General features: G+C 35.0%; 1 protein-coding gene across 1 annotated transcript in view; it reads left to right on the top strand.

Moving 5' to 3' along the window:
* Window positions 1-25,804, top strand: part of metro (membrane palmitoylated protein 7-like protein metro) — a 456,631-nt gene that overhangs the window by 131,624 nt on the left and 299,203 nt on the right. The window contains exon 5 of the mRNA XM_090408766.1: window positions 7,122-7,199. Within this exon, the coding sequence (XP_090264892.1) occupies window positions 7,122-7,199 (78 nt within the window). The remainder of the gene's footprint in view (window positions 1-7,121; window positions 7,200-25,804) is intronic.

The following is a 25,804-nucleotide window of genomic DNA, read 5'->3' as shown; positions in this document are numbered from 1 at the left end:
TGACTTCCCACCATACCAGCTTTGCTGATTCTGTTGTCTATTTCTATATTTAATTTACCGTCTTCAGTAAAAATCGTGCCTAAATAGCTGAAATGTTTTACTTGTTCCACAGATTCTCCATTCACAACACAGTTGACATTTTCAGTGATTCTGCCTATTTTCATTGTCTTTGTCTTTTTATTGCTGACCTTCATACCATATCTATTACAACAGCTATTACAATTTAGTCAGAGAATCTTGCAGACTTGTAGCAGATTTATTTAGAAGTATAACATCATCCGCATAAAGCAAAGAGCTAACATTAACATCTCCAATTTTGATATCATGTTTAATACCACTTTCCTTCATAATGTGATCCATATAGATGATGAATAACAGAGGGGATAATGTACATCCTTGTCTCACACCAGATTTCACATTAAACCATCTTCCTGTACTTCCTTCAATTCTAACTGCTGAATTACAACTCAAATAAAGACTAAGTATTGCTTGATATGATGCCCCATTGACACCATATAACTGTAGCGTATTGAATAGCTTCTCTCTTGCCACCTTGTCATATGCCTTTTCCAGATCGACAAAACTTAAATACAGATCTTTGTTATATTCCCATGATTTCTCGACTATTTGTCGTAAAGTGAAGATCTGATCCTGACAGCCTCTATTTGGCCTGAATCCAGCTTGTTCTTCACCAAGCTTTTCTTCCACAATTCTTCTCAACCGTTTCTCAAGTATACTGGCATAGATCTTGCCAGGAACACTCAGTAGGGAAATACCTCTGTAATTCTCACATTCAGTTTTATTTCCCTTTTTATATATGGGTACTATGAGAGCTCTACTCCAATCATCGGGAATTCGTCCCTCTGTCCAGGCTTTCTGACTATGCAGTGCAGCCACCGTAAGACTTATACCACCATACTTCAGCATTTCTGGTCGAATATCATCTACTCCTGCTGCCTTTCCACATTTCAAGCCTTTGATGGCTTTTTCTACTTCTAGTATGGATATGTATTCCTGACTGCATGCCTGGTCAGTGTTTTTTACCATCTGTGTTGTCATCACTGCTTGTTTCATTTAGTAGTTTTTCAAAGTAATTACTCCATACTTAAAGGATATCTTTTTCTCCCGTTTTCATGTCACCTTTATCATCTCTAACTCCTTTTAGCACACTCTTTCCTCCATTTCTAAGCTTCTTCAACAACCTCCAGAATATCTTAGCATCTTCTTCATATTTATTTTCAATGTTAGTGCCAAAGTCCCCCCATGACTTTTGTTTAGCTAGTTTTACACAGTGTTTAGCATTCTTGCATTTGTCTCTATATTCTCTAAGAGCACAAGCTGACTTATTTGACAGGAACTTTTGGTATGCTTTCTTATTTTCCTTCACTGCCTCTTTAACTTCCTGTGTCCACCAGGGAGTTCTGATTTTTTTATCCTTACAGATAACCTCACCACATGCCTCTCTGGCAGAATCAATCAATGTTTTCTTCAGAGTTTGCCACTGAATCTCCAAGGTTTGATTCCTGTTCTCAAACTCTTTCATTTTTTCTTCAATAATCTTTGTGTATTTTAGCCTACAGTTTGCATCTGAGAGCTGCTCAACTTTTATTCGCTTTAAAACTTTCTTACATGTTATTCTTTTCAATATGAAATTCAATTTTATCCTGCTCAAGACTAAATAGTGATCACTTCCAATTTCAAATCCTCTGTACACTCTGGTGACCTGCACCAGGGAGAAAACATCACTATCAACAATAACATAGTCAATGAGACTTTTCTTATTCCTAGTCTCTTCTCTCCATGTGAATCTGTGCACATTTTTATTTTGGAACATGGTGTTAGTAATAACCAGTCCATGTCCTGAGCAGAAATCCAACAGATATTTGCCATTATTATTAGCTTTGCTCTTTTCTCCAAATTTTCCCAAAATATTTTTGTATGTCTCACAATCATTTCCTACTCTGCTATTTAGATCCCCAACAAGGACCAACTTTTCATTTTTCATTGTGTCAGTTGCTTTTTCTAAAGCCTCAAAAAATTCCTCCACTTCTACCTTAGTAGAACCTTCTGTGGGACCATAGGCATAAATAAGTCTCATTGTCCAGTTCCCCATTCTCATATTTGCCCACATTACTCTACTTGAGACTGACTGCCATTCAAGAAGATTAGCCTCGTATTTTGTGTTGAATACTATGGCTACTCCTTCTTTTCCTTGATTATCATGCCTGAATATAACATTTTGTATTTATTGCTCAAAGATCTCACCAGTTTTGGTCTTTTTTGTTTCAGTCACCCCTATTATGTCTATCTGGTACTTATCTAATTCCTCAGTTAGCTCTATTTCTTTGCCATTCAGGCTTCTTACGTTGATAGTACCGATCTTTAACTCTGGTGATGTTGAGTTGGGGTTTATTTTCAGATTTGTTCCAGTAGCTGACTTTTCGCTGTTCGCCCTGATTCCCTGGCGAAAACAACGGGGGCCTTGTTTAACCGGGCGACGCCCCAGCCGGCATGAAAATTTGTCATGTTGTACCATTATTCTATATTTTGGTTTAACCAATAAGAATACAATTTGGTCGGCTAAATCCCAAATTGCCAGCCCATCCTCGTCCGTTCAGTATCCAAGTAGATACCCAACAGGGTGCACCACGAGAAGGTGAGGATTGGACATTAGGTCAGAAGCCCTGGTCGGTTCTCTGCATTCCTTTAAAGGCTATGTGGAGGTCTCCTCTCAGTTATACAGCTTTGACCCTTAAGCACCCCAAGTCAAATTTTATCTTCGTTAAATTTGCATCTGCCCTTATCGCTCGTAGTTATAAATAGCGAATTTATATTAGGGGAATTACCCTTTAGCATGCATGTACATCATTGTTTACCACATGAAAATTGTTTTCGTTTTCTGCCAGGAAAGCGCATTAAAAATCATAAGTGTGTTAATCTCAAGCTGAGCATTTTATTTTCTGGTGAGTTACATACAATATGTAATGCTTTTTTATGTAAAAATTTTATTTTTATAGTAATGGCCACTTAGAGAGCTTTTGCGATAAGGTTGGAAACAAAATTAGTGAATTAATTGATGGGGAAATAGATTTAAATGAGCAGGAACTGGTACAATTAATAGATGACGTCGAACCAAATGGCGGGGAAAGTTCTGCCAAAGATTCTGATTGTGATGAATCCGTTAAAAAATTCAGTTTAAAGAAATTAGCAGAAGGATTGGCAGATAACTTTCCTAACTTAGCAGATAACTTCCTAACTTTCTTGACAAGAAAGTTAGGAAGTTATTTTATGGATAATGATCCCTAAATGGAGCTCTCCTGAAAATTCATGAGACAATTGGATAATTGTTTAGCTCTATATTATGAACTTAATAAAAATTTGCAGCATAGTGGTAAGCAAGGTCTTATTACTGACTGCTTGATAACTAAACCAGCCAAAGTATGCAATGAGAATTATACAAATGATGTCTAAGAGATTTCAAGTGATTATGACATCCAGCCACTCGTAAATAAAGAATATCTACGAAATGTTATTTTTGAAGATAGTGATGACAATTAAAATATGCACTTTATTTTATTTTGCCTAAAATATTTATGCATTATGTGCAATGAACTTTACATATAATTTGTAATTTTTATAATTTTATGCTATGTATTTGTTTCATAGTTTGTTTTCTTAACTTACATGAATTACCTGAATTAAATAAAAAATATTTTTTTTTTGTTGGATATGTCATTGTTGTTTATATAATTAAAAATGATTTCGGAACATTACCCTATTTTTTCTATGTGATCTGAGTCTCGCATAACGCGATTTATATAACACACCATTTCTGCGGAACCTAACATCCGCATTATATGAGGGTTTCCTGTGTTTTCTTTAACATAATTCATGAAGAGAAGTAAACATTTCCATTTTATTATCCTTAAAACTTTTTAACCATGCAGAAAGTTTACTTTGAAATGCTTGTAATTTAATGTTTAGTGTTAATATATTAGTACTTTTTCCTTGCAGTGAAAGATTCACTTCATTAACATTTTCAAAATAATCTGACAGATAAGAAATGAAACAACCAATTTTAATCACAAAAATGAAATGATAATATGGGATTCTTATCAAGAAGAAAAATTCGTAGTTCATCTTTCAGTACTAAAACTCATTTTAGAACTTTTACGCTGGATAACTATCCATCCCTTGGCATAAAATACGAAACAGTCTTGTATTAGTAGCATTATTTTTTATGTAATTAACTATAGTAAAAACTTCTGATAACACTTTACTCAGCGATTCTTCCATTTGTCGAAATTTTTCTCTATGGATAAGGTAATGAACATGTCATGCATTCAGAATTTTTTGTTATTTTTTATATTTTAATGGACACATTGGGTCACAAATTTGCTTACTACGTATTTTGCGCTTAATGAATATTAGTAAATATATGCTTATTCATATAAGTATTCAGATAAACACCACAGACTAACAAGATGAAATTAGTGAATTACGTGAATAAGAGAATCCCACCGTTTATAGTTCTGATGCATGTGATCTGTGCTATCAGCACAGTCACCCTTCACCCAAGCATATTTCATTCCTGCGCATCACCAGCACCTGTGTACACTGGCAATAAATATTAATTTAAAGTACGAAAAACTTGGCCTTTTTAAATGAATGCAAGATTTTGCGTTTATAAGCTTTTTTGTGCTTCTCAATACCTTTGAAGTGAAACTTATATGAATAAGCATATATTTACTAATATTCATTAAGCGGCGAAATATGCAAGAAGCAAATTTGTGAACCAATGTGGGATGTTTTTCCATTAAAATAAAAAAAATAACAAAAAAGAAATAATAAAAATTAAAAATTCATGAAGAGAAGTAAACATTTCCGTTTTATTATCTTTAAATACGTTTCTTTTAAGATAAAAATAATACCCAATTAGTCTTGACATTTTAAAATTTATTTTCATTATTTCATGGCCTCCTCAACAAAACTAATGGCCCCCAAGGGGGCCATGGTCCACAGTTTGGGAGGCATTGTTCTAAGGCATTCTCAACTTCAGCAGTATGTCTATATTTGTTCTTTCACAAGACCTTTTCTCTGTTGTTTTTGCTTTCTCAGATAAACTGAATTTATCATAATATCAATTATTTTCCTGTATCTTTATTTTTTAATATAGTTTTGTCATTTGTTAAACTCCTTCATTTTTTTGATAGGAGAATTTCATTTTTTTAATTATGTGATACCTCCATGGTATCAAAGGATTCACCATTGGAGGGCACTCTACACCACACATTTAGAATAAAATGAGTTGATCAAATTTTCATATCTGTTAGTTTTTATTTACTATTGTATACTGTTTATTTGGGCTGACTTGACTGTTCCATCTAAATTGAACTGGTTCCTCATCACTCCATCTGTGCTAATCATATTGGTTATATCACCATATTGCTTTTCCCTTCTGCTAAATTTTTTTTTTTTCAAAATTGTCACATAAAAAGTACCTAAAATGTATTATTTATGATATTGATAAAATATTGATAATGAAACTGATATATCCTGTTTATGTTCTATTTTTTATACAGTTGACTTGTTAGATCACAGGAATAATTTATAGTGTATAGCAAACTATCCACTGAAACAGATTTCTATATTAAAATCTAAGCACACAAATAAGATCTTAGATATATGCATTTTGCTATGATAATTCTCTATTATTCTCAAAATTCTATTTTAACTTCAACAATAATTAAGTAAATTGGGTCTTCACACTTCAGTATGCAAAAATCAGTTTAATAATACTAAAATTAAAAGAAATTTAAAATATTCTGAACTTTAACCACAGCGTAAAATCTAAAAAGATAATTAACTAAATCACATCTTACCTGGTTTTGGGGCACATAAATATACCAGCTAAAAAGAACATTGTGTGTCTTAACTACATCTGAACCCTTCTTGAAAGAAACAGCTTAAAAAAAAAAACTTTCTACAGCTTCTTTATTTCTTTGGTGGAAACAGTTCTCCTGAAAACCACTTTACTTAGCTTTACACACGTTGATGCATGAGACCAAATATTTTACATATACGCTGTGTAAGTGATGTCCATGTACGTCTCCAGTCATTTTTGTTAGTTTTAAAAATGCAACATTGGATCTGAAACTCTAATAGTCCTAAAATTTTTCTCAGTTTATCATTAAAACTGTTAACAATTTCAGAGCTAACAGATTTCATTATTAATTCAGCCTTACTGTTAGCTTTATTAAACCTAGAATTTTGCTAGATTTAATAAAGTTAAAGCTAAAGCTGTAATATAGAATTTTAGCTAACTAAAGCTATTAGAAACACTACTTTATTATGTATACCAATTAATTCACAATAATTTTAGTATGTTTCAATTTTTGAAAACAATTTTAGTACTGTAATTTTAATTTTCTACAGATATTGCACTGTAAGAAGCCATATATTAGTTATTTTACCATACCAATTTGGATGTTAAGCTTTAGTTTCTGTTGAGCTGCTCTTTTTAAAATACAGGTTTGTTCTGATGGGTTGAAACAAAACATAACAGATGATGAAAGAGCATATAAAATATTCACTATTTTATTATTTTTGCTTGATAAAAGGAAACTCTTTTGAGTTTCTTTATATTTTTATTTTTTTGTAATATAAATAATTGATGATTAATTTATTATTAAAGACTTTTTTTTTTTTTTTTTTTGTCTGCTCACATAATCAAAATTAATTCAACACTGTTTTAACTTTTAAAGGTTAATTATGGGAAATATTTGTCTTATATGTCATCTGTTATTAAGTTAATAATGGTACATCTTTCTTCCATCTATGAATTTAAAATGCTGTGAATATTCCACATATTTTAATTGGATATGTAATATAATACTATTAATGTGATGGTTAATTTGCTGTTTTAAAAATATCTCTTGTAAAACTCGTACAAGAGATTTCAGTAGCTAGCAAGTGTGTCTTTTGCTTTCAAAAAATAGTTACTATAATTTTATTTCTTTGGTTATTTTATTGCAATGTATCATGTATTCCAATATATGGATTGCATTCAGCTATAAAATTAATATTCTAGTTTATTTTTTTCATCTTCATTCATACTCTAGATTCTTGAAACACTAAAGGAGATTGATTTGGAGGATGCCCAAGAATTGGTGAAATTATTAGATAATCCTTATTTCCAAGTAAGTTTTATATACAATTTATTTGAGTGATAGTAGCTTGCTCCACCTTTACAAGGAGTCGCCCTGGTGTTGCACCACCTTACCCCAGTCCTGAAGATACTTTCAGGTGCAAACTTTGTTTGCTCACACTTGGATAAAGGATTAAACTAAATTTATTATATTCTAACCAAGTGAAAAATAAACTTTCAACTTCTCTAAATCCAGAGTAATTTATTAAAAAGGTGGCACACCATTTGGCAACTCCTATAGGTAGAGATGACCTTGCTAATGCTTCTGGCTGGTATCTCCACTTGGGCCTGGCTCCCACTGAAGAGACCTCAATAAAGGTCGAAACTAGTCTGGGTAGTGGCCCTTTCATTAATGCATAACATTAGACATATCCGCAAGGAGATGTGTTTTGCATTATGGGAGATACTGAGATAGGAGGGATAGTAGCTTGCTCCACCTTTACAAGGAGTCGCCTTGGTGTTGCACCACCTTACCCCAGTCCTGAAGATACTTTCAGGCGCAAACTTTGTTTGCTTACACTTGATTAAAGGATTAAACTAAATTTATTATATTTTATGGATAGTTAACTACAACAATTAAGATAATTCTTTGTTTTATAAATTTATGCTTATGTGTATTTACTTTTTCAGAATAACCTAGTGTATACACAATTTTTTTTTTGCTTTTATTTCAATCTCCAAATTATTATTATAATATTGGCACCTCCATGGAGTCCAAAGACTCATTGCAGGAAACTCAATTTACCCACACAATCTTCATACTTCTCCTTGAACCTTAGCAGACAAAGCACTCATAACTGACTCAGGCAACCCCATTCCACTCATTCACAATTCTCCAAACAAAAAATCTAGTCCTCACACCCATACTAACCACTCCTTTATTCAACTTCCAGTGATGACCCCTTGTTCTAGTCCCTCTAGCTAAGTGCTGAAACATTTCCCCTGCATCAATCCTATAAAACCCATTCAGCATCTTCTATGTTTCTATCATATCCTCTCTTTTTCTCCTATCAATCAACTTCTGCAATCTACACATCCTCATAGGGAACATTCCACAGGCCACTCACCATCTTGATAACTCGCCTCTGAACCCTCTCCACTGCTTCCTTATCTCCAAGAAACCCAGGTAACTAAACTTGAGCACAATAATCCAGATATGGGTGTATCAAGGCCTTATAAAGAGGAAAACAACTTCCTTATTTCTACTTGTTAATGTGTTCTTCAATAGTCAAGTAATCTTATGGTGAACCTTAGCAATATGTCCTCTAAACTTTAACTCTTCCTACAGTGCCATCAATATGATACATGGCTTGTAATCTATTTTTCCCAAAATGCATAACTTTACATTTCTCTACATTAAACTGACATCCAACATCTTTTGCCCATACTGAGCTCATTTAAATCATCCTGCAAGCTCTCCTCATTGCCTTGATTAACTGTTACTGTTACCTAATTTTACATCAGAACAACTGAATATTTCCTTTCAGGTTATTTCCTATATCATTTATGTACAAATTAAACAGCAATGATCCCAGCACAACCTTGTGGCACACCACTAGTCACCTATTTTTGCCTTGATTCTGCCCCTCCATATACCACATTTTGATGTCTGTCCAGCAGCCACCATCTTATCCACTTAACCAGTGTCATGTCCTTCCCCATTTGTTTTAATTTGCATAACAGAGTTCCATGTGGTAGTCTGTCAAATGCCTTTGCAAAATCCTAAGGCATGACTAGCCCTTCACAAAGCCATGTTGACCCTTATACAATATCATATTTTTATCTACCTACGATTGAATTCCTATAAAGAGGAAAACAACTTCCTTATCTCTTCTTGTTAATGTGTTCTTCAATAGTCAAGTAATCTTATGGTCAACCTTTTGGTCTCCATTTTACCAATTTTTCTAGTACTTTTACCACCTCAGATACATCATCATCATCATCAAATTCCTGACATGTACCCTCAAAGGGTGTACAGGATATGATAGTACATAAAAAATTTACATCATTACCAACTTCATATCTACAATTTTCCTCCAAATCAGCCTGTTACTTGTCAAGACTCCAACATTATCAGATCTTATATTTCTATCGTCTAAGGCACTTTGCACTGTATCAATCCACCTATATCTTGGTCTTTCTCTTGGTCGTTTTCCTGCCAACCTGGCAGAGAACACTTGTTTTGCTAATCTTTCCTCACCCATTCTGTTAAAGTGACCATACCGCCTGAGATTAGCTCTGCTAATGCATTCCTGGATGCTGACAATGTCAAGTTCTTTCCCAATATCCTCTTTATTAATATGATATTGTCATTGATGCCATCTGTTCACCTCCACCCCAATCTTCCTCAGGACTCTCATATCTGTGGTCTCTAGTCTTTGGTTAAGTGTTTTACTTCTGACCCAGCTCTCAGATCTATAAGTTAAAACTGGTATACAGCTAATTTAGTGTTCCGACTAATTTCTCTCTTATTCCATGTGAATTTATTCAATTGACTTCCTACCATACCAACTTTGTTGATTCTGTTGTCTATTTCCATATTTAATTTACCATTTCAGTAAAAATCGTACCTAAGTAGCTGAAATGTTTTACTTGTTCCACAGGTTCCCTGTTCACAACACGGTTGACATTTTCAACAATTCTACCTATTTTCATTGTCTTTGTCTTTTTAATACTGACCTTCATACCATATCTATTATGGCAGTTATTCAATTTAGTCAGAGAATTTTGCAAACTTGTAGCGGATTTATTTAGAAGTATAACATCATCCGCAAAAGCAAAGAGCTGACATTAACATCTCCAATTCTGATATCATGTTTAATGCCACTTTCCTGCATAATGTGATCCATATAGATAATGAATAATGGAGGGGATAATGTACATCCTTGTCTCAGACGAGATTTAACATTAATCCATCTTCCTGTACTTAATTCAATTCTAACTGCTGATTACAACAACTCAAATAAAGACTAACTATTGCTTTATATAATGCCCCATTGACACCATATAACTGTAGTGTATTGAATAGCTTCTCTCTCTTGGCACCTTGTTATATGCCTTTTCCAGATCGACAAAACTTAAATACAGATCTTTGTTATATTCCCATGCTTTCTCAACTCCACAATTCTTCTCAACCATTTCTCAAGTATACATGCATAGATCTTGCCAGGAACACTCAGTAGGGAACTACCTCCGTAATTCTCACATTCAGTTTTATTTCCTTTTTTATATATGGGTACTATTAGAACCCTACTGCAATCATCATCAGGAATTCGTCCCTCTGTCCAGGCTTTCTGAACGATGTACTGCAGCCACTGTAACACTTTTATACCACCATACTTCAGCATTTCTGGTCGAATATCATCTGCCTTTCCACATTTCAAGCCTTTGATGGCTTTTTCTACTTGAAGTATGGATATGTGTTCCTGACTGTATGCCTGTTGAATGTTTTTTACCATTGTGTTATCACTGCTTGTTTCATTTAGCAAATTTTCGAAGTAATTACTCCATTCTTCTAGGATATCTTTTTATCCTGTTTTCATGTCTCTTTTATCATCTCTAACTCCTTTTAGCACCCTTTCCTCCATTTCTAAGCTTCTTCAACAACCTCCAGAATATCTTAGCATCTTCTTCATATTTATTTTCAATGTTAGTGCCAAAGTCCCCCCATGACTTTTGTTTAGCTAGTTTTACACAGTGTTTTGCTTTCTTATATTTGTCTCTGTATTCTCTAAGAGCACAAGCTGACTTATTTGCAGCAACTTTTGATATGCTTTCTTCTTTTCCTTCACTGCCTCTTTAACTTCCTGTGTCCACCATGGAGTTGTGATTTTTCTATCCTTGCAGACAACCTCACCACATGCCTCTCTGGCTGAATCAATCAGTGTTTTCTTCAAGGCTTGCCACTGAATCTCCAAGGTTTGGTTCCTGTTCTCAAACTCTTTCATTTTTTCTTCAATAATGTTTGTGTATTTTAGTCTACAGTTCACATCTGAGAGTTGCTCAACTTTTATTCGCTCTAAAACTTTCTTACATATTATTCTTTTCAATATGAAATTCAGTTTTATCCTGCTGAAGACTAATTAATGATCACTTCCAATTTCAAATCCTCTGTACACTCTTGTGTCCTGCACCAGGGAGAAAACATCACTATACAATAACATAGTCAATGAGACTTTTCTTATTCCTTGCCTCCTGTCTCCATGTGAATTTGTGCACATTTTTATGTTGGAACATGGTGTTAGTAATAACCAGTCCATGTTCTGAGCAGAAATCCATCAGGTATTTGCCATTATTATTAGCTTTTCTCTTTTCTCCAAATTTTCCCAATATATTTTTGTATGTCTGACAATCATTTCCCACTCTGCTATTTAGATCCCCAACAAGGACCAACTTTTCCTTTTTCATTGTGTCAGTTGCTTTCTCTAAAGCATCAGAAAATTCCTCCACTTCTACCTTAGTAGAATCTTCTATGCGACCATAGGCACAAATAAGTCTCATTGTCCAATTCTCCATTCTGATATTTGACCACATCACTCTACTTGAGACTGCCTGCCATTCAAGAAGATTAGCCTCGTATTTTGTGTTGAATACTATGGCTCCTTCTTTTCCTTGATTGTCATTTCCTGAATATAACATTTTGCATTTATTGCTCAGAAAGATCTAATTGGTTTTTGTCGTTTTTGTTTCAGTCATCCCTATTGTGTCAATCTGGTACTTATCTAATTCCTCAACTAGCTCCATTTCTTTGCCATTCAGGCTTCTTATGCTGATAGTACCGATCTTTAACTATGGTGATGTTAAGTTGGGTATGCTTTCGGATTTGTTCCAGTAGCTGACTTTTTGCTGTTCGCCCTGGTTCCATGGTGAAAACAATGGTGCCTTGTTTAACCGGGCGATGCCCCAGCCGGCATGAAATTTTGTCATGTTGTACCAGCATTTTGTATATTGGTTTAAGCCAATAAGAATACAATTTTGTCGGCTAAATCCTAAGTTGCCAGTCCATCCTCTTTGTTCAGTATCCAGGTAGATACCCAACAGGGTGCACGACGAGAAGGTGAGAATTGAACATTAGGTCAGAAGTTCTGGTCCATTCTCTGCATTCCTTTAAAGGCTATGTGGAGGTGTCCTCATTGCCTTTAAAGCTTTGACATTATACTGCTTTGACCCTTGAGCACTCCACCACCTGAGATACTCATTGACCTATAATTTGCTACTGCAGTCTTAGAACTTCTCTTATGCAAGGGAATCATTTTTCCCTCTTTCCACTCCATTGAAACTCTACCACAGCTGAGACTTAAGCATTGCCCTTGCACATTCTTGCAAAACCTTAGCTCAGGGATGGCAAACATTTTATAGTTCTTGCGTCAATTTTTTCATTTTTTAGTTAAGATGCGCCATACAAGCTTATACCACTTTTCAGCCCTTTTAAAATATGGTAATATGGATATATTTAACATTTATAAGTGTCCATATTACCATATATATATATCTATATAAAATGATTTATTATATATATATGGTAATATGAAGGGTCAAAGCTGTATAACTGAGAGGAGACTTCCACATAGCCTTTAAAGGAATGCGGAGAACCGACCAGGGCTTCTGACCTAATGTCCAATCCTCACCTTCTCGTGGTGCACCCTGTTGGGTATCTACTTTGATACTGAACGAACGAGGATGGGCTGGCAATTTGGGATTTAGCCGACCAAATTGTATTCTTATTGGTTAAACCAAAATAAAAAATGATGGTACAACATGACAAAATTTCATGCCGGCTGGGGCGTCGCCCGGTTAAACAAGGCCCCCGTTGTTTTCGCCAGGGAACCAGGGCGAACAGCGAAAAGTCAGCTACTGGAACAAATCTGAAAACAAACCCCAACTCAACATTACCAGAGTTAAAGATCGGTACTATCACCGTAAGAAGCCTGAATGGCAAAGAAATGGAGCTAGCTGAGGAATTAGATAAGTACCAGATCGACATAATAGGGGTGACTGAAACAAAAAAGACCAAAACTGGTGAGATCTTTCTGAGCAATAAATACAAAATGTTATATTCAGGCAATGACAATCAAGGAAAAGAAGTAGTAGCCATAGTATTCAACATAAAATATGAGGCTAATCTTCTTGAATGGCAGTCAGTCTCAAGTAGAGCCATGTGGGCAAATATGAGAATGGGGAACTGGACAATGAGACTTATTTGTGCCTATGGTCTCACAGAAGGTTCTACTAAGGTAGAAGTGGAGGAATTTTTTGAGGCTTTAGAAAAAGCAACTGACACAATGAAAAAGGAAAAGTTGGTCCTTGTTGGGGATCTAAATAGCAGAGTAGGTAGTGATTGTCAGACATACAAAAATGTTTTGGGAAAATTTGGAGAAAAGAGCAAAGCTAATAATAATGGCAAATATCTGTTGGATTTCTGCTCAAGACATGGACTGGTTATTACTAACACCATGTTCCAACATAAAAATGTGCACAAATTCACATGGAGAGAAGAGGCTAGGAATAAGAAAAGTCTCATTGACTATGTTATTGTTGATAGTGATGTTTTCTCCCTGGTGCAGGACATCAGAGTGTACAGAGGATTTGAAATTGGAAGTGATCACTATTTAGTCTTGAGCAGGATAAAATTGAATTTCATATTGAAAAGAATAACATGTAAGAAAGTTTTAAAGCGAATAAAAGTTGAGCAGCTCTCAGATGTGAACTGTAGACTAAAATACAGAAATATTATTGAAAAGAAAATGAAAGAGTTTGAGAACAGGAATCAAACCTCGGAGATTCAGTGGCAAACTCTGATGGAAACATTGATTGATTCTGCCAGAGAGGCATGTGGTGAGGTTGTGTGTAAGGATAAAAAAATCAGAACTCCCTGGTGGACACAGGAAGTTGGCAGTGAAGGAAAAGAAGAAAGTATATCAAAAGTTCCTGGCAAATAAGTCAGCTTTTACTCTTACAGAATACAGAGACAAATGTAAGAAAGCTAAACAGTGTGTAAAACTAGCTAAACAAAAGTCATGGGAGGACTTTGGCAAGAATATAGAAAATAAATATCAAGAAGGTGGCAAAATATTCTGGAGGTTGTTGAAGAAGCTTAGGAATGGAGGAAAGAGTGCTGTAAAAGGAATTAGAGATGATAAAGGTGAAATGAAAACAGGAGAAAAAGATATCCTTGAAGTATGGAGTAATTACTTTGAAAAACTGCTAAATGAAACAAGCAGTGATGACAGCACAGTGGTAAAAAACACTGAAGTATGCATATCCATACTACTTCTAGTATGGATATGCATACTTCTAGTATGCATATCCATACTAGAAGTAGAAAAAGCCATCAAAGGCTTGAAATGTGGAAAGGCAACAGGAGTAGATGATATTCGACCAGAAATGCTGAAGTATGGTGGTATAAGAGTCTTACAGTGGCTGCACTGTATAGTTCAGAAAGCCTGGACAGAGGGACGAATTCCCGATGATTGGAGTAGAGCTCTCATAGTACCCATATATAAAAAGGGAAATAAAACTGAATGTGAGAATTACAGAGGTATTTCCCTACTGAGTGTTCCTGGCAAGATCTATGCAAGTATACTTGAGAAACGGTTGAGAAGAATTGTGGAAGAAAAGCTTGGTGAAGAACAAGCTGGATTCAGGCCAAATAGAGGCTGTCAGGATCAGATCTTCACTTTACGACAAATAGTCGAGAAAGCATGGGAATATAACAAAGATCTGTATTTAAGTTTTGTCGATTTGGAAAAGGCATATGACAAGGTGCCAAGAGAGAAGCTATTCAATACGCTGCAGTTATATGGTGTCAATGCTGCATTATATCAAGCAATACTTAGTCTTTATTTGAGTTGTGAGTCAGCAGTTAGAATTGAAGGAAGTACAGGAAGATGGTTTAATGTTAAATCTGGTGTGAGACAAGGATGTACATTATCCCCTCTGTTATTCATTATCTATATGGATCACATTATGAAGGAATGTGGTATTAAACCTGATATCAAAATTGGAGATGTTAATGTCAGCTCTTTGCTTTATGCGGATGATGTTATACTTCTAAATAAATCCGCTACAAGTCTGCAAGATTCTCTGACTAAATTGAATAGCTATTGTAATAGATATGGTATGAAGGTCAGCAATAAAAAGACAAAGACAATGAAAATAGGCAGAATCATTGAAAATGTCAACTGTGTTGTGAATGGAGAACCTGTGGAACAAGTAAAACATTTCAGCTACTTAGGCACAATTTTTACTGAAGATGGTAAACTAAATATAGAAATAGACAACAGAATCAGTAAAGCTGGTATCGTGGGAAGTCAATTGAATAAATTCATATGGAATAAGAAAGAAATTAGTCGGAACACTAAATTAGCTGTATACAAGACTGTGTTCAAACCAATTTTAACTTATGGATCTGAGAGCTGGGTCAGAAGTAAAACACTTGACCAAAGACTAGAGACCACAGATATGAGAGTCCTGAGAAAGATTAGAGGCGTGAACAGATTGGCATCAATGGCAATATCATATTAAAAATGAGGATATTAGGAAAGAACTTGACATTGTCAGCATCCAGGAATGCGTTAGCAGAGCTAATCTCAGATGGTATGGTCACTTAAATAGAATGGGAGAGGAAAGATTAGCAAAACAAGTGTTCTCTGCCAGGTTGGCAGGAAAACGACCCAGAGGAAGACCAAGATATAGGTGGATTGATACGGTACAAAGTGCCTTAGACGATAGAAATATAAGATCTGATAATGCTGGAGTCTTGACAAGTAACAGACTGATTTGGAGGAAAATTGTAGATAGGAAGTTAGTAATGATGTAATTTTTTCATGTAGTACTGTCATATCCTGTACACCCCTTGAGGGTACATGGCAGGAATTTGATGATGATGATGATGGTAATATGGACACTTTTAGCAGTTTTAAAAAAAATGATTTCATATAAAGACAAGATAAACATTAATTATTTTATTGACTTTTGAAATTGCTTTGCTTTTGCTAAGCTTGTAATGTTTGGAGTTAAATCAGTTACAGAAAGCAACAAACATTTTTTCAAATTTGAACCAGTCACTCGTGACTGTAGTTTGTTCTTAATCATTTTCATTTATGAAAATGCTTGTTCGCATCTGTATGTAGTTCCAAAACGACAGATATAACTCTGAGCAAATTTTCTCAGTTCTGGAAAATGTTCACAGGGCAACGATCACCAGAAATTAATTATATCAGAAGCATCTGGGACTGATGGAAGTTCATTAAATTTAATTTTCAATAAAGAATTGGTTCTGAGATCAATAAGTTCCATTTGTATGTTACTAGGCATTGTCAAGATTTTTTGTTCAGTAAATGAAAAGTGATTTATAAATGCAAGTCTTCTTCTTCGGCAAAGTTGCTAAAATGAATGTTAAAGGACTCTTGCAATAATCTGAGTTTCTCAGTATATTCTGTAAAGTTGCCATTATCTTTAACAGATTCACTATGTTCTTTTAAATGTGGAAATTGACTTAAATCCCCGTTTTTCTAACTGGGAGGTGAACAATTTTAATTTCATTTTGAATGCACTGATGTCATTTACTAAGCTAGGAAACAATTTGTTCTTGCCCTGCAGTTTCAAATTTAGATCATTGAGGTGGCTGGTAACATCAACTAAAAATGCTAAATCAAATAGCCATTTTTTTCTCATCACACAACAGGGCTTTTTCCTCATGCAGCTCATCCTTCTCTTCCAGAAAATTACAAACACTTTCTTTCAGCTTCCAAAATCTACTGAGAACTTGTCCTTTAGAAAGCCAGCGCACCTCACAATGAAGGATGAGATCATCATATTCTGTATCTAGCAGTTCACAATATTCTCTGAATTGTTTTCTGTTTAACCCTCTTGCTCTAATATTATTCATACACTTTACAACTGGTATGATAACATGCTTCAAATTTAGAGTTTTTCCACACAGAGGTTCTTCATGTATAAATACAGTGATACTTTAGTAGAGAACAACCTAAAAACCTTTCAAGTAAAGTTACAGTCCCAGAAACTACTTATCATCGATGGTGCTCCATCAGTGCAAACACTGATGAGCTTACTAGAATCTAGTTGTTGATTTTCTAGACATGACTTTACTTTGTCAAATATGTCTGACCCTCTGGTTTTTCCATGAAGTGACTCAAGACCGATAAGTTCTTCAAAGATGTTAAAATTACCATCAATTCCTCTTATAAAAATGTTTAATTGGGCTACATCACATATGTCAGCAGATTCGTCCAAGGCTAAAGAAAAGAAAGAACAAGCATAAACATGGTCTTTTAATTGCTCAGTAACATCATGGGAAAGTTCTTCGTTACATCTTGTAATTGTTTGCTTGGACAGAGCAATTTGGTTTACTTTTCTTTCAACATTCTTATCACCAAGACATTTTGCAAATTTTTTGAGACAGAGCTTAACAACTTCCTCTCCATCAGAGAAAGGCTTGTGTTTTTTTAGCCAACACAAAGGCAATTTCATAAGATGCCTCAAGCATTGCAACACTTTCACAACTTCGTTTCAGAAATATATTTTTTGTCTTTTTTATTTCTTCCTTTTTCTTAACCACCTATTCTTTCCGCAAATCAGACCCAGAAATTAACTTCAGTTTTTCTTCTAATTCAGCTTAATGTTTTCTATAGTGTCTGTTAAGATCATGTCTTCTATTATCTGAGAGAGTGCTTTCACAAACAATGTACGATGGTTTTCCTGAAGGACCCACAATAAATAAGAACTAATTTTCCCACAGTTCATTAAACTAGCGCTTGCTATCACCTTCTGCTTTCCTTCTGCTCATTTTCTTTTGCAAAGTAATGGGTAACTGACTATAAAAAAATTATTTCAAAAAGTAAAGCTTATTATTAAATAATTTATTTAAATTATTTTATGGTTTTAAACATTATGAACATTCAAAAATAGTTCTACAAGTTTAAGATAAGATTCCTGTTTCCATGAAGGCCTAATGCAGTTCTATAAGTTTAAAAATATTATATATATATAATTTTTCATAGTGTTTTTGTCTCTCTCTTGTAATATATTATGTCCAATGAAATACGAGATCGCTTCCTGCCATAAAACAGTCGATCAGCTGGCAATCACACACACAACCCAAACATCCTCATTACGAAAGCTTTGCTGATCAGTTAAATTTTAGGAATAAACCTACTATACGTAAATAAAAAGGAAAGATATTATATAAAAAAAATATAAAAACACACACATACAAATACACCGAATAATTGCAGGTTTCAGTAATCAGCAAATTAGGGGAGTGGGCAAGAACTTGACATACGCGTTCAAAATGAAAAAAAAATTTTTAAATTTACACAACTATATTAAGCCTTCATGAAAACAGAAATCTTATCTTAAACTTAAAGAACTGCTAATAAAAACATATAAGTTCGAAAACGCAGAATTGTTCACTCACATTGAATCAGAAGTTCATCGAACGTTATGACGAGAGTCAGCTGTAAACTGATTGAGTAACTGGTGGCGCATGTCAGCATTTGCCGGTGCCTGTTGCTTCAAGATCAAACAAGTATAATAAGTGCGCACTCTAGAATTCAGTGGTAGGTTAATTGTGTGTGTGTGTGTGTATATATATATATATATATATATATAAAAATAAATCATATACAACATTTTTTAAAATTTTTCTCTGGGGTTCAGTGCGCCACTTCTAGTCATGCAGTGTGCCACTTTTGGAGCATGCACCATAGGTTGGCCACCCCTGCCCTAGCTGATATCCCATCATAATCACCTGCTATGTAGTTCCACATATTCCCCTTCTTCACAGAATATTCCTCATGTTTTATAATCTCCCAAGTCATGACCTCATGGTCACTTTCACCAATTGGAGGCAGTGAGGTCACCTTGGTTATGGATGGCTTTGATCCTATGATCAGGTCCAGTACTCTCCCACCGCTAGTCCCCTCCATCACATGCTACCTTAGGGATTAACTTGTTGTAGGTGTATTAATTCTATTTTCTTCCTGTCATGTGATCTTTCTTCCTTCAAGTCTATATCACCATAGTTGAAGTCCCTCTATAATAATCACTTGATCTGTATTGATTGTACTAATTTGGTAATGCATATCTTCCAGATCACATGTGGAACTCCCTGGCCTATAGGAACAACCAACTGTATATTTTCTTACTGGACTTAATCTCATACCAGACTGCTTCAAATGAACAACCACCCTCCCACCTATCATGCTACACCCTTTACAAAGCAGATGGATGGGTGTTGTGGATGCCTGGTGAACATCTCTTGCCAGAGTACAGCTATGAAAGTCACAGGTGGTGGTGTGATGGTATGGTCCTGTTTTTCCTGGTTTGGCCTCAGACCTCTCTGGTGCCATGAATATTGAACTCTGAAAGGTATTTTAACATTCTGGATAATGCAATGCTTCCTGCTTTGTGGCATTTCTATGGAACTGACTGTTGTCTCTTTCAGCAAAACAATTCATCATGTCATAAGGCTGCTTGTAACTGCATCCTTTGTGGACATGAACGTCACCACACTTGACTGGCCTCCACAGAGCCCTGATATCAACCCTGTTGAACATCTGTGGGATGAACTGGAGCATTGAGTGTGGTCAAGGGATGTCTGCTCCACAACAGTCCGGGATCTTATTTTCACTTAAATTTCTTGACTTATGTTCTCAAGTACCACAACCATAATTATCAGAATCAAATTCTAAAGACTGAGATTCTTTATCTTCTCTAACCAAATTTTGAAGTATTTTCACTTTCTACTGGTTTTTGTAATTCTAAGTTAGCCAACCAATTTAATTCTGTTAGTAGAATATGATACTCTGCCATTATTTCATCCATTTTAGATTACTTGTTATTGTTAAGATTACAACATTGCACATTATCTGAGTTATGCACTTTTGGGTTTGTGGGATTTCTTCTTTGATCAGATTTTATTTTACTAGAATTTCTTTCCATTCTTTTGTATTTGAATTATGAGGTGTTAAACCATTTCCCCTTCATGCTATTTGACTACAAATGTGATAGACAGTTACTATCAGAAAACCTTTATCCTTCAATATCTTATTCATATTTTGATCTTATATAACTACATTTTTACTTCTTAAAAAGTATCTTTTTAACCTGTTAGCCAAAATTTACAAGACAAAATTGGTCTAAAATCCTATATAGACTCAAAGCCTTCTTTCCTAATTTTTCTACCTTTTTTAAACGATATTTATTATCTAACACTATTAAATCTCCTGGTGTAATGACTTGTACTTTCTGAAACAATCTAGTTATCTCTCTTGTTAACCTGTGAATTGTAGAAAATTTATCTACTACTGTTTCCAGGTGTTCATTTATGTCTTCTTATCCTATATTACAAATAACTGAAATGAGTTCATTAGGAAAAATTGGATCAAAACCATGTAAAGCAAAAGCTGGTTTTTCTTTGATAGCAGAATGAAAAGAAGACCTGCATGCAAATAAAACTTGTGAAAGATATGTATCCCAATCATTCATTTTAGTGTTTGCCAGGTTGGAGAGAATTTGTTTAATAGTTTTATTAAATCTCTCACACATACCATTATACCAAGGATGATAATGTGTGGTATAAATCTTCGTAACTTTTAGCAGTTTACAAAATTGTAACAATAGTTCAGATGTAAACTTTGCTCCCTGATCTGAAAGTAAGGTTAGAGGAGTACCATGTCTACAAATAATCATATTCAAGAACTTCCTTGCAACAGTGTTGCAGTTTGATCTTTCATTGCAGCTGCTTCAGGAAATCTAGTTAGAATATCTATGGCTGCTAAAATATATCTATTGCTTTTTTGTATTAGTGGACCTAATACATAAATAGCAACAGCCTGAAAAGGTCTTATCATAATAGGAAAATGATTGCAGTGGAGATTTTCCTCTGAAGGGGGATTTTAATTGACTCGTACAGCATTATTTTACGTGAGTAAGTATGTCACTTTTTGCACCTATCCATTATTCTTTGCCATGTTCTAGAAATTCCTTGGTGTCTTGCCAAGTTCATGGAAAGTGTACATAATCCAAGGAATCAAATGAGTTGATGCCAATATCTTCACTTTCAACCTTCCTTTTTCCATTTGTCTGGATAGGAGTAATCCATCGTTATCCAAATATAAGTTTTCTAGGTTTAAAAATGTGTCTAATTTTGTTTCATCTCTCTGTATATCTCCATAAATAGTTTTTAGAACAGGATCATCTTTCTGAGCTAAAATAATTTGATCCTTTTCCCAGAAGCTAGATTCTTTATTCACTTTATCAATAGCAGTCTCTTATGGAGATGGAGTTATCCTCCTGCAGTTGATAGAATATATATATATTATCACGTGCTTGCAGTTTAAGTGGATTTGTTGTTGTTGTGTTTATCTCTTTTCAGCTGTATTGACAGTTGCTAGAAAAGCTAGCCAAAAATTCCACAAATATATATATATTTTTTAATGTAAGTGTTATCCTGTTCCTCCATAATTTTATCATTATGTTGTCTGTTTACATGTGGATATTTAGATCTATTCATTACATTTTTAGTAGCTGTCAGTAGTAGCTATTCAATAGGCTGTCATTATGATGGAAATAGGATTGACCACCATACCATTTATCAGAAAGATTTCTACTCTGAATAGCAGAGTAGAAATCATTCTGATAAATGAATAATTTGTAAAGAAAGATGCATAAAATGTCAACTCCTAAAGCATTCTACTTTTTTAATTGAAACTATTAGTTTTGTTTTAACATGAAGAGAGTACAAGAAGCAATCTTGTGTTGTGTTTCCATAGCACCATTGGTAATAATGCCATTTGGTTAAAATGATCTTTATTTCCTGTTTGAAAAGCCCTTAGAAATGTTCTTTGCATTTGAGCCAGCAAATTGAGATCATTTTCACCAAATATGATTGTTACTACCAGTGGTGTTATAGAGACACTCATGTAACAATATTGTCTCCATAGCTGATTTGATGATGTTTTCTTCTGGAATCTGTGTTTTTTTTTTTTCCCTTGAAAAGCAGAAACTGGCACACACACACACACACTGTACAGATAAGATCAACTATCTTATCATTAGTAAAAGTAGTTTTTTAGACGATAAGCTGTTGACTTTTAACACCATTAGATCCCTTAATTAAGAGATAAAAGGTAGATGGTACAGATCATCATCATCATCATCATCATAATAGGTTATCTGTACGATCATCAGATGGTACAGATAACCTATTATTATTATTAAGAGAGACCTCCAGGGAGTCAGAGACTCATCAAGGGTGGCTACATACTACACGTATCATCTATCATAATTCTTGAATTCTGTCACACTGCTTACACACACACAACATCCAATGGCAATCCATTCCAATCATGCACCACCCTATGAGAGAAAAATCTCACTTCCTTCTTAGCAGTATTCATTCTCAGCTTCCAAGGATGCCCTCTTGTCCTTTCCTCACCCTCCATAGGATGAAAAATTCCATCAACTGAAAGAATGTATGACCTCTTTTTCTCCTGTTTGCTTGTGTCTGCAGTCTGGAAATTTTTAATCTGTCTTTTTGAAATCAGTATTCACAATCCTGATATCATTTTTAACACACAGTATTCCACTGTATCAAAATGACAATGGAAACCAGGAGACTAGATCTGTGTACAGTAGTCCAATGAGGTCTTATCAAAGCCTTGTAAAGAGGCAAAATGACATCCTTATCTTTACATGTGAAACTTTGTTTCAGCATTGCAGTTATCTTTTGAGTTGTATTTGCAATCTTTGCTACATGTCCCTGAACTTCAACTTGCTATCTAATAATACTCCAAGATCCCTAGTCTGATCAGTTTCTTCTAGCATAATCCCACCAATATAATACGACATTGGATATCTAATCACTCAAAAGTGCACATTGCCTTACATTTCTTAACAGTGAAGTGACATTCATTTTCATATGCCCACAATTCTAGCCTGTTCAAATCATTCTGTAAGTACTGCATAGCAGCAGCCTTCCTGATTACCCTACCTACCTATCTTAGCATCATCAGCAAATAGTTATGTCACCTGTCAAATCCTTCCAAATATCATTAATGTACAGATTGAATAACAGTGGAGCAAGGACTGATTCTTGTGGTACACTACTAGTTACCTTAAATCTTGCAGACTCACATCTTCCATATACCAGTTTTTGATATCTATTAGTCAGCCATCACCTTATCCATGTTAATATTTTAAATCTAAACCCATATTCTCCAATTTCCATATTCATGCAACAGTCTTTTATGGCTGTATTCTGTCAAAAGCCTTAGCAAAATCCAAAAGTATCATGGTGTATATCCATTACCCTTGTCTAGTTCAATGGTAACATTATTATATAATGTCAGCAAGTTGCTAAAACATGACCTTCCCTTAGTAAACCCGTGCTATTCATTGCAAAGTAGAGATTCACTGTCAACCAGTTTCTGAACGTGAGCCCTAACCAACTTTTCCAAAATCTTCTTCACCAATCCTGAGATACTGATTGGTCAATATTTGGATACATCAGTCTTTGCACCATCCTTGTGCAATTGGGTTTTCATACATTCTTTCCATTTCTGTAGAATCTTCCCTGTTATATCAGACACAAATTATAGAGCCTGGTCAAAGAAATAGCCAGTTCAGAACATTAGTTTTAAAAAAGTTAATCCTAGAAGGTTAAAAATTTACTTTAGCATACTTTGGTCAAATTTCAAAATGAAGAAAGATCAAAAAATGTGGTGTAATAATACTTCACTTAACTATGTATTCACATGAAAATAAAAAGAACCATTCTTATTTCATAACTAAATATATAAGTTTTTTCAAAAATAGACCAGGGAGCTTATGAGAATACAACTGTAATATGGCAGTTACTTTAGTTTGCACTACTTAAAAGATATGACTGCTACACAGGCACTCATGTATTCACCTTTTATTAGTGAATATTTTGATTAAGGTTTTGCTGGCCTGATAGCTCTTCAAACTGCTGGTTTGTGTGATCAGACAGAAACCTGAAGAGGACAAAAACTCTCAATACCAAAGCAATCCTGTGTCAGAGAGTTGTATTTTTCATAAGTGAACTGCATCCAAAGTGTAAGAGTAATTATCAGATATCCTAAAAGTGTGTATCAATGCAAAATAAATAGATCAATCCATATTTCGGAGAAATGGTACCCAATACATGGACAAATGTAAGAAAGCTAAACACTATAAAACTAGCTAAACAAAAGCCATGGGAAGACTTTGGTAAGAACATGGAAAATAAATATCAATAAGGTGGCAAGATATTCTTGAGGTTGTTGAAAAAGCTCAGAAATGGAGGAAAGAGTGCTGTGAAAGGAATTATTATTATTTAGGCCTCCAAGAAGCCAAAAGACTCATCACAGGAGGTGTTTCCTAGGAAACAAGTCTATCAAGACTCATCGTGGGAGGTCCGTCTTAGGAAACACAAAGTCTATCATACCACTCCTTAAACTCATTGACTGTTCTCGCTCTCACCACTATCAGGCAATGCATTCCACGGTTCAACCACCCTCCATGCAAAGAAACCACTCCTCACCCTCTTGCTCACAGTTTCCTTTTGTAACTTCCAGGGATGGCCCCTTGTCATCACTCCTTCCTGCTGTTCAACCAAGCGAAAGAACTCCACAGTGTCAACCCTGTAGCCAACTCTCAGGAGTTTAAAAGTCTCAATCATATCACCTCTCCTTCTTCTATCCACCAAACTCTGCAGTCCACATTCCCTCAGATGATCCTCATAACTAACATTGTACAGTCCTGAAACTGTATTTGTTATCCACCTCTGTACCATTTCCACAGTTAATTTATCCCCTTCAAATCCTGGGGACCAAATCTGAGAACAGTAGTCTACGTGTGGTCTGATCAGGGTCTTATACAACAGAATGATAACTCTTTTATCTCTGCAGGTTATCTCGCCATATCATACTTCACCTTGAATTCATTTACAGTCATGGCACCCACAACAGACTCTGGCAGCTTATTCCACTCATTTACCACTCTCCAAGTAAAAAACCTAGCTCTAACACCCTTGCTAACCACATTCTTACCAAGCTTCCATGGATGGTGTCTAGTCCTCCCACTACCAGTCTTATTCTCAAAAATATATTCTGAATTGATCTTACAGAAACCCTTCAGTAATTTGAATGTCTCAATCATATCACCCCTTTTCTGCCTATCAACCAATTTCTGCAGCCCACAAATTTTCAACCTGTTCTCATAAGGTTCATTCCATAGTCCTGCTATCATCTTAGTCACTCATCTCTGGATCCTGTCCACCTCCTCCCCATTGAGAAGAAACCCCGGCGCCATATCTTGGCACAGTAGTCTAGATGTGGGTCTTATTAAAGCTCGATGCAGAGGAACAATAACCTGTTTGTCTCTGCTCGTTAAAGTTTTTTTCAGCAACCAAGTGATTTGATGAGCTGATTTTGCCACTTTTGCGATGTGTCCCCTAAACTTCAAGTCTCTATCCACCAACACTCCTAAATCCCTGGCCTCGTCAATCTCCTGGAGTACAGTTCCACCAATGTGATATACCGCTGCTAATCTTTTCACTCAAAAATGAAAAAC

This window comes from Typopeltis vanoorti, chromosome 2 (assembly GCF_054136105.1).
Source record: "Typopeltis vanoorti isolate ZY-2024b chromosome 2, IOZ_Tvanoo_1.0, whole genome shotgun sequence".
Taxonomy (NCBI): Eukaryota; Metazoa; Arthropoda; class Arachnida; order Uropygi; family Thelyphonidae; genus Typopeltis; species Typopeltis vanoorti.
This window is presented reverse-complemented; position numbering and strand designations above follow the sequence as displayed.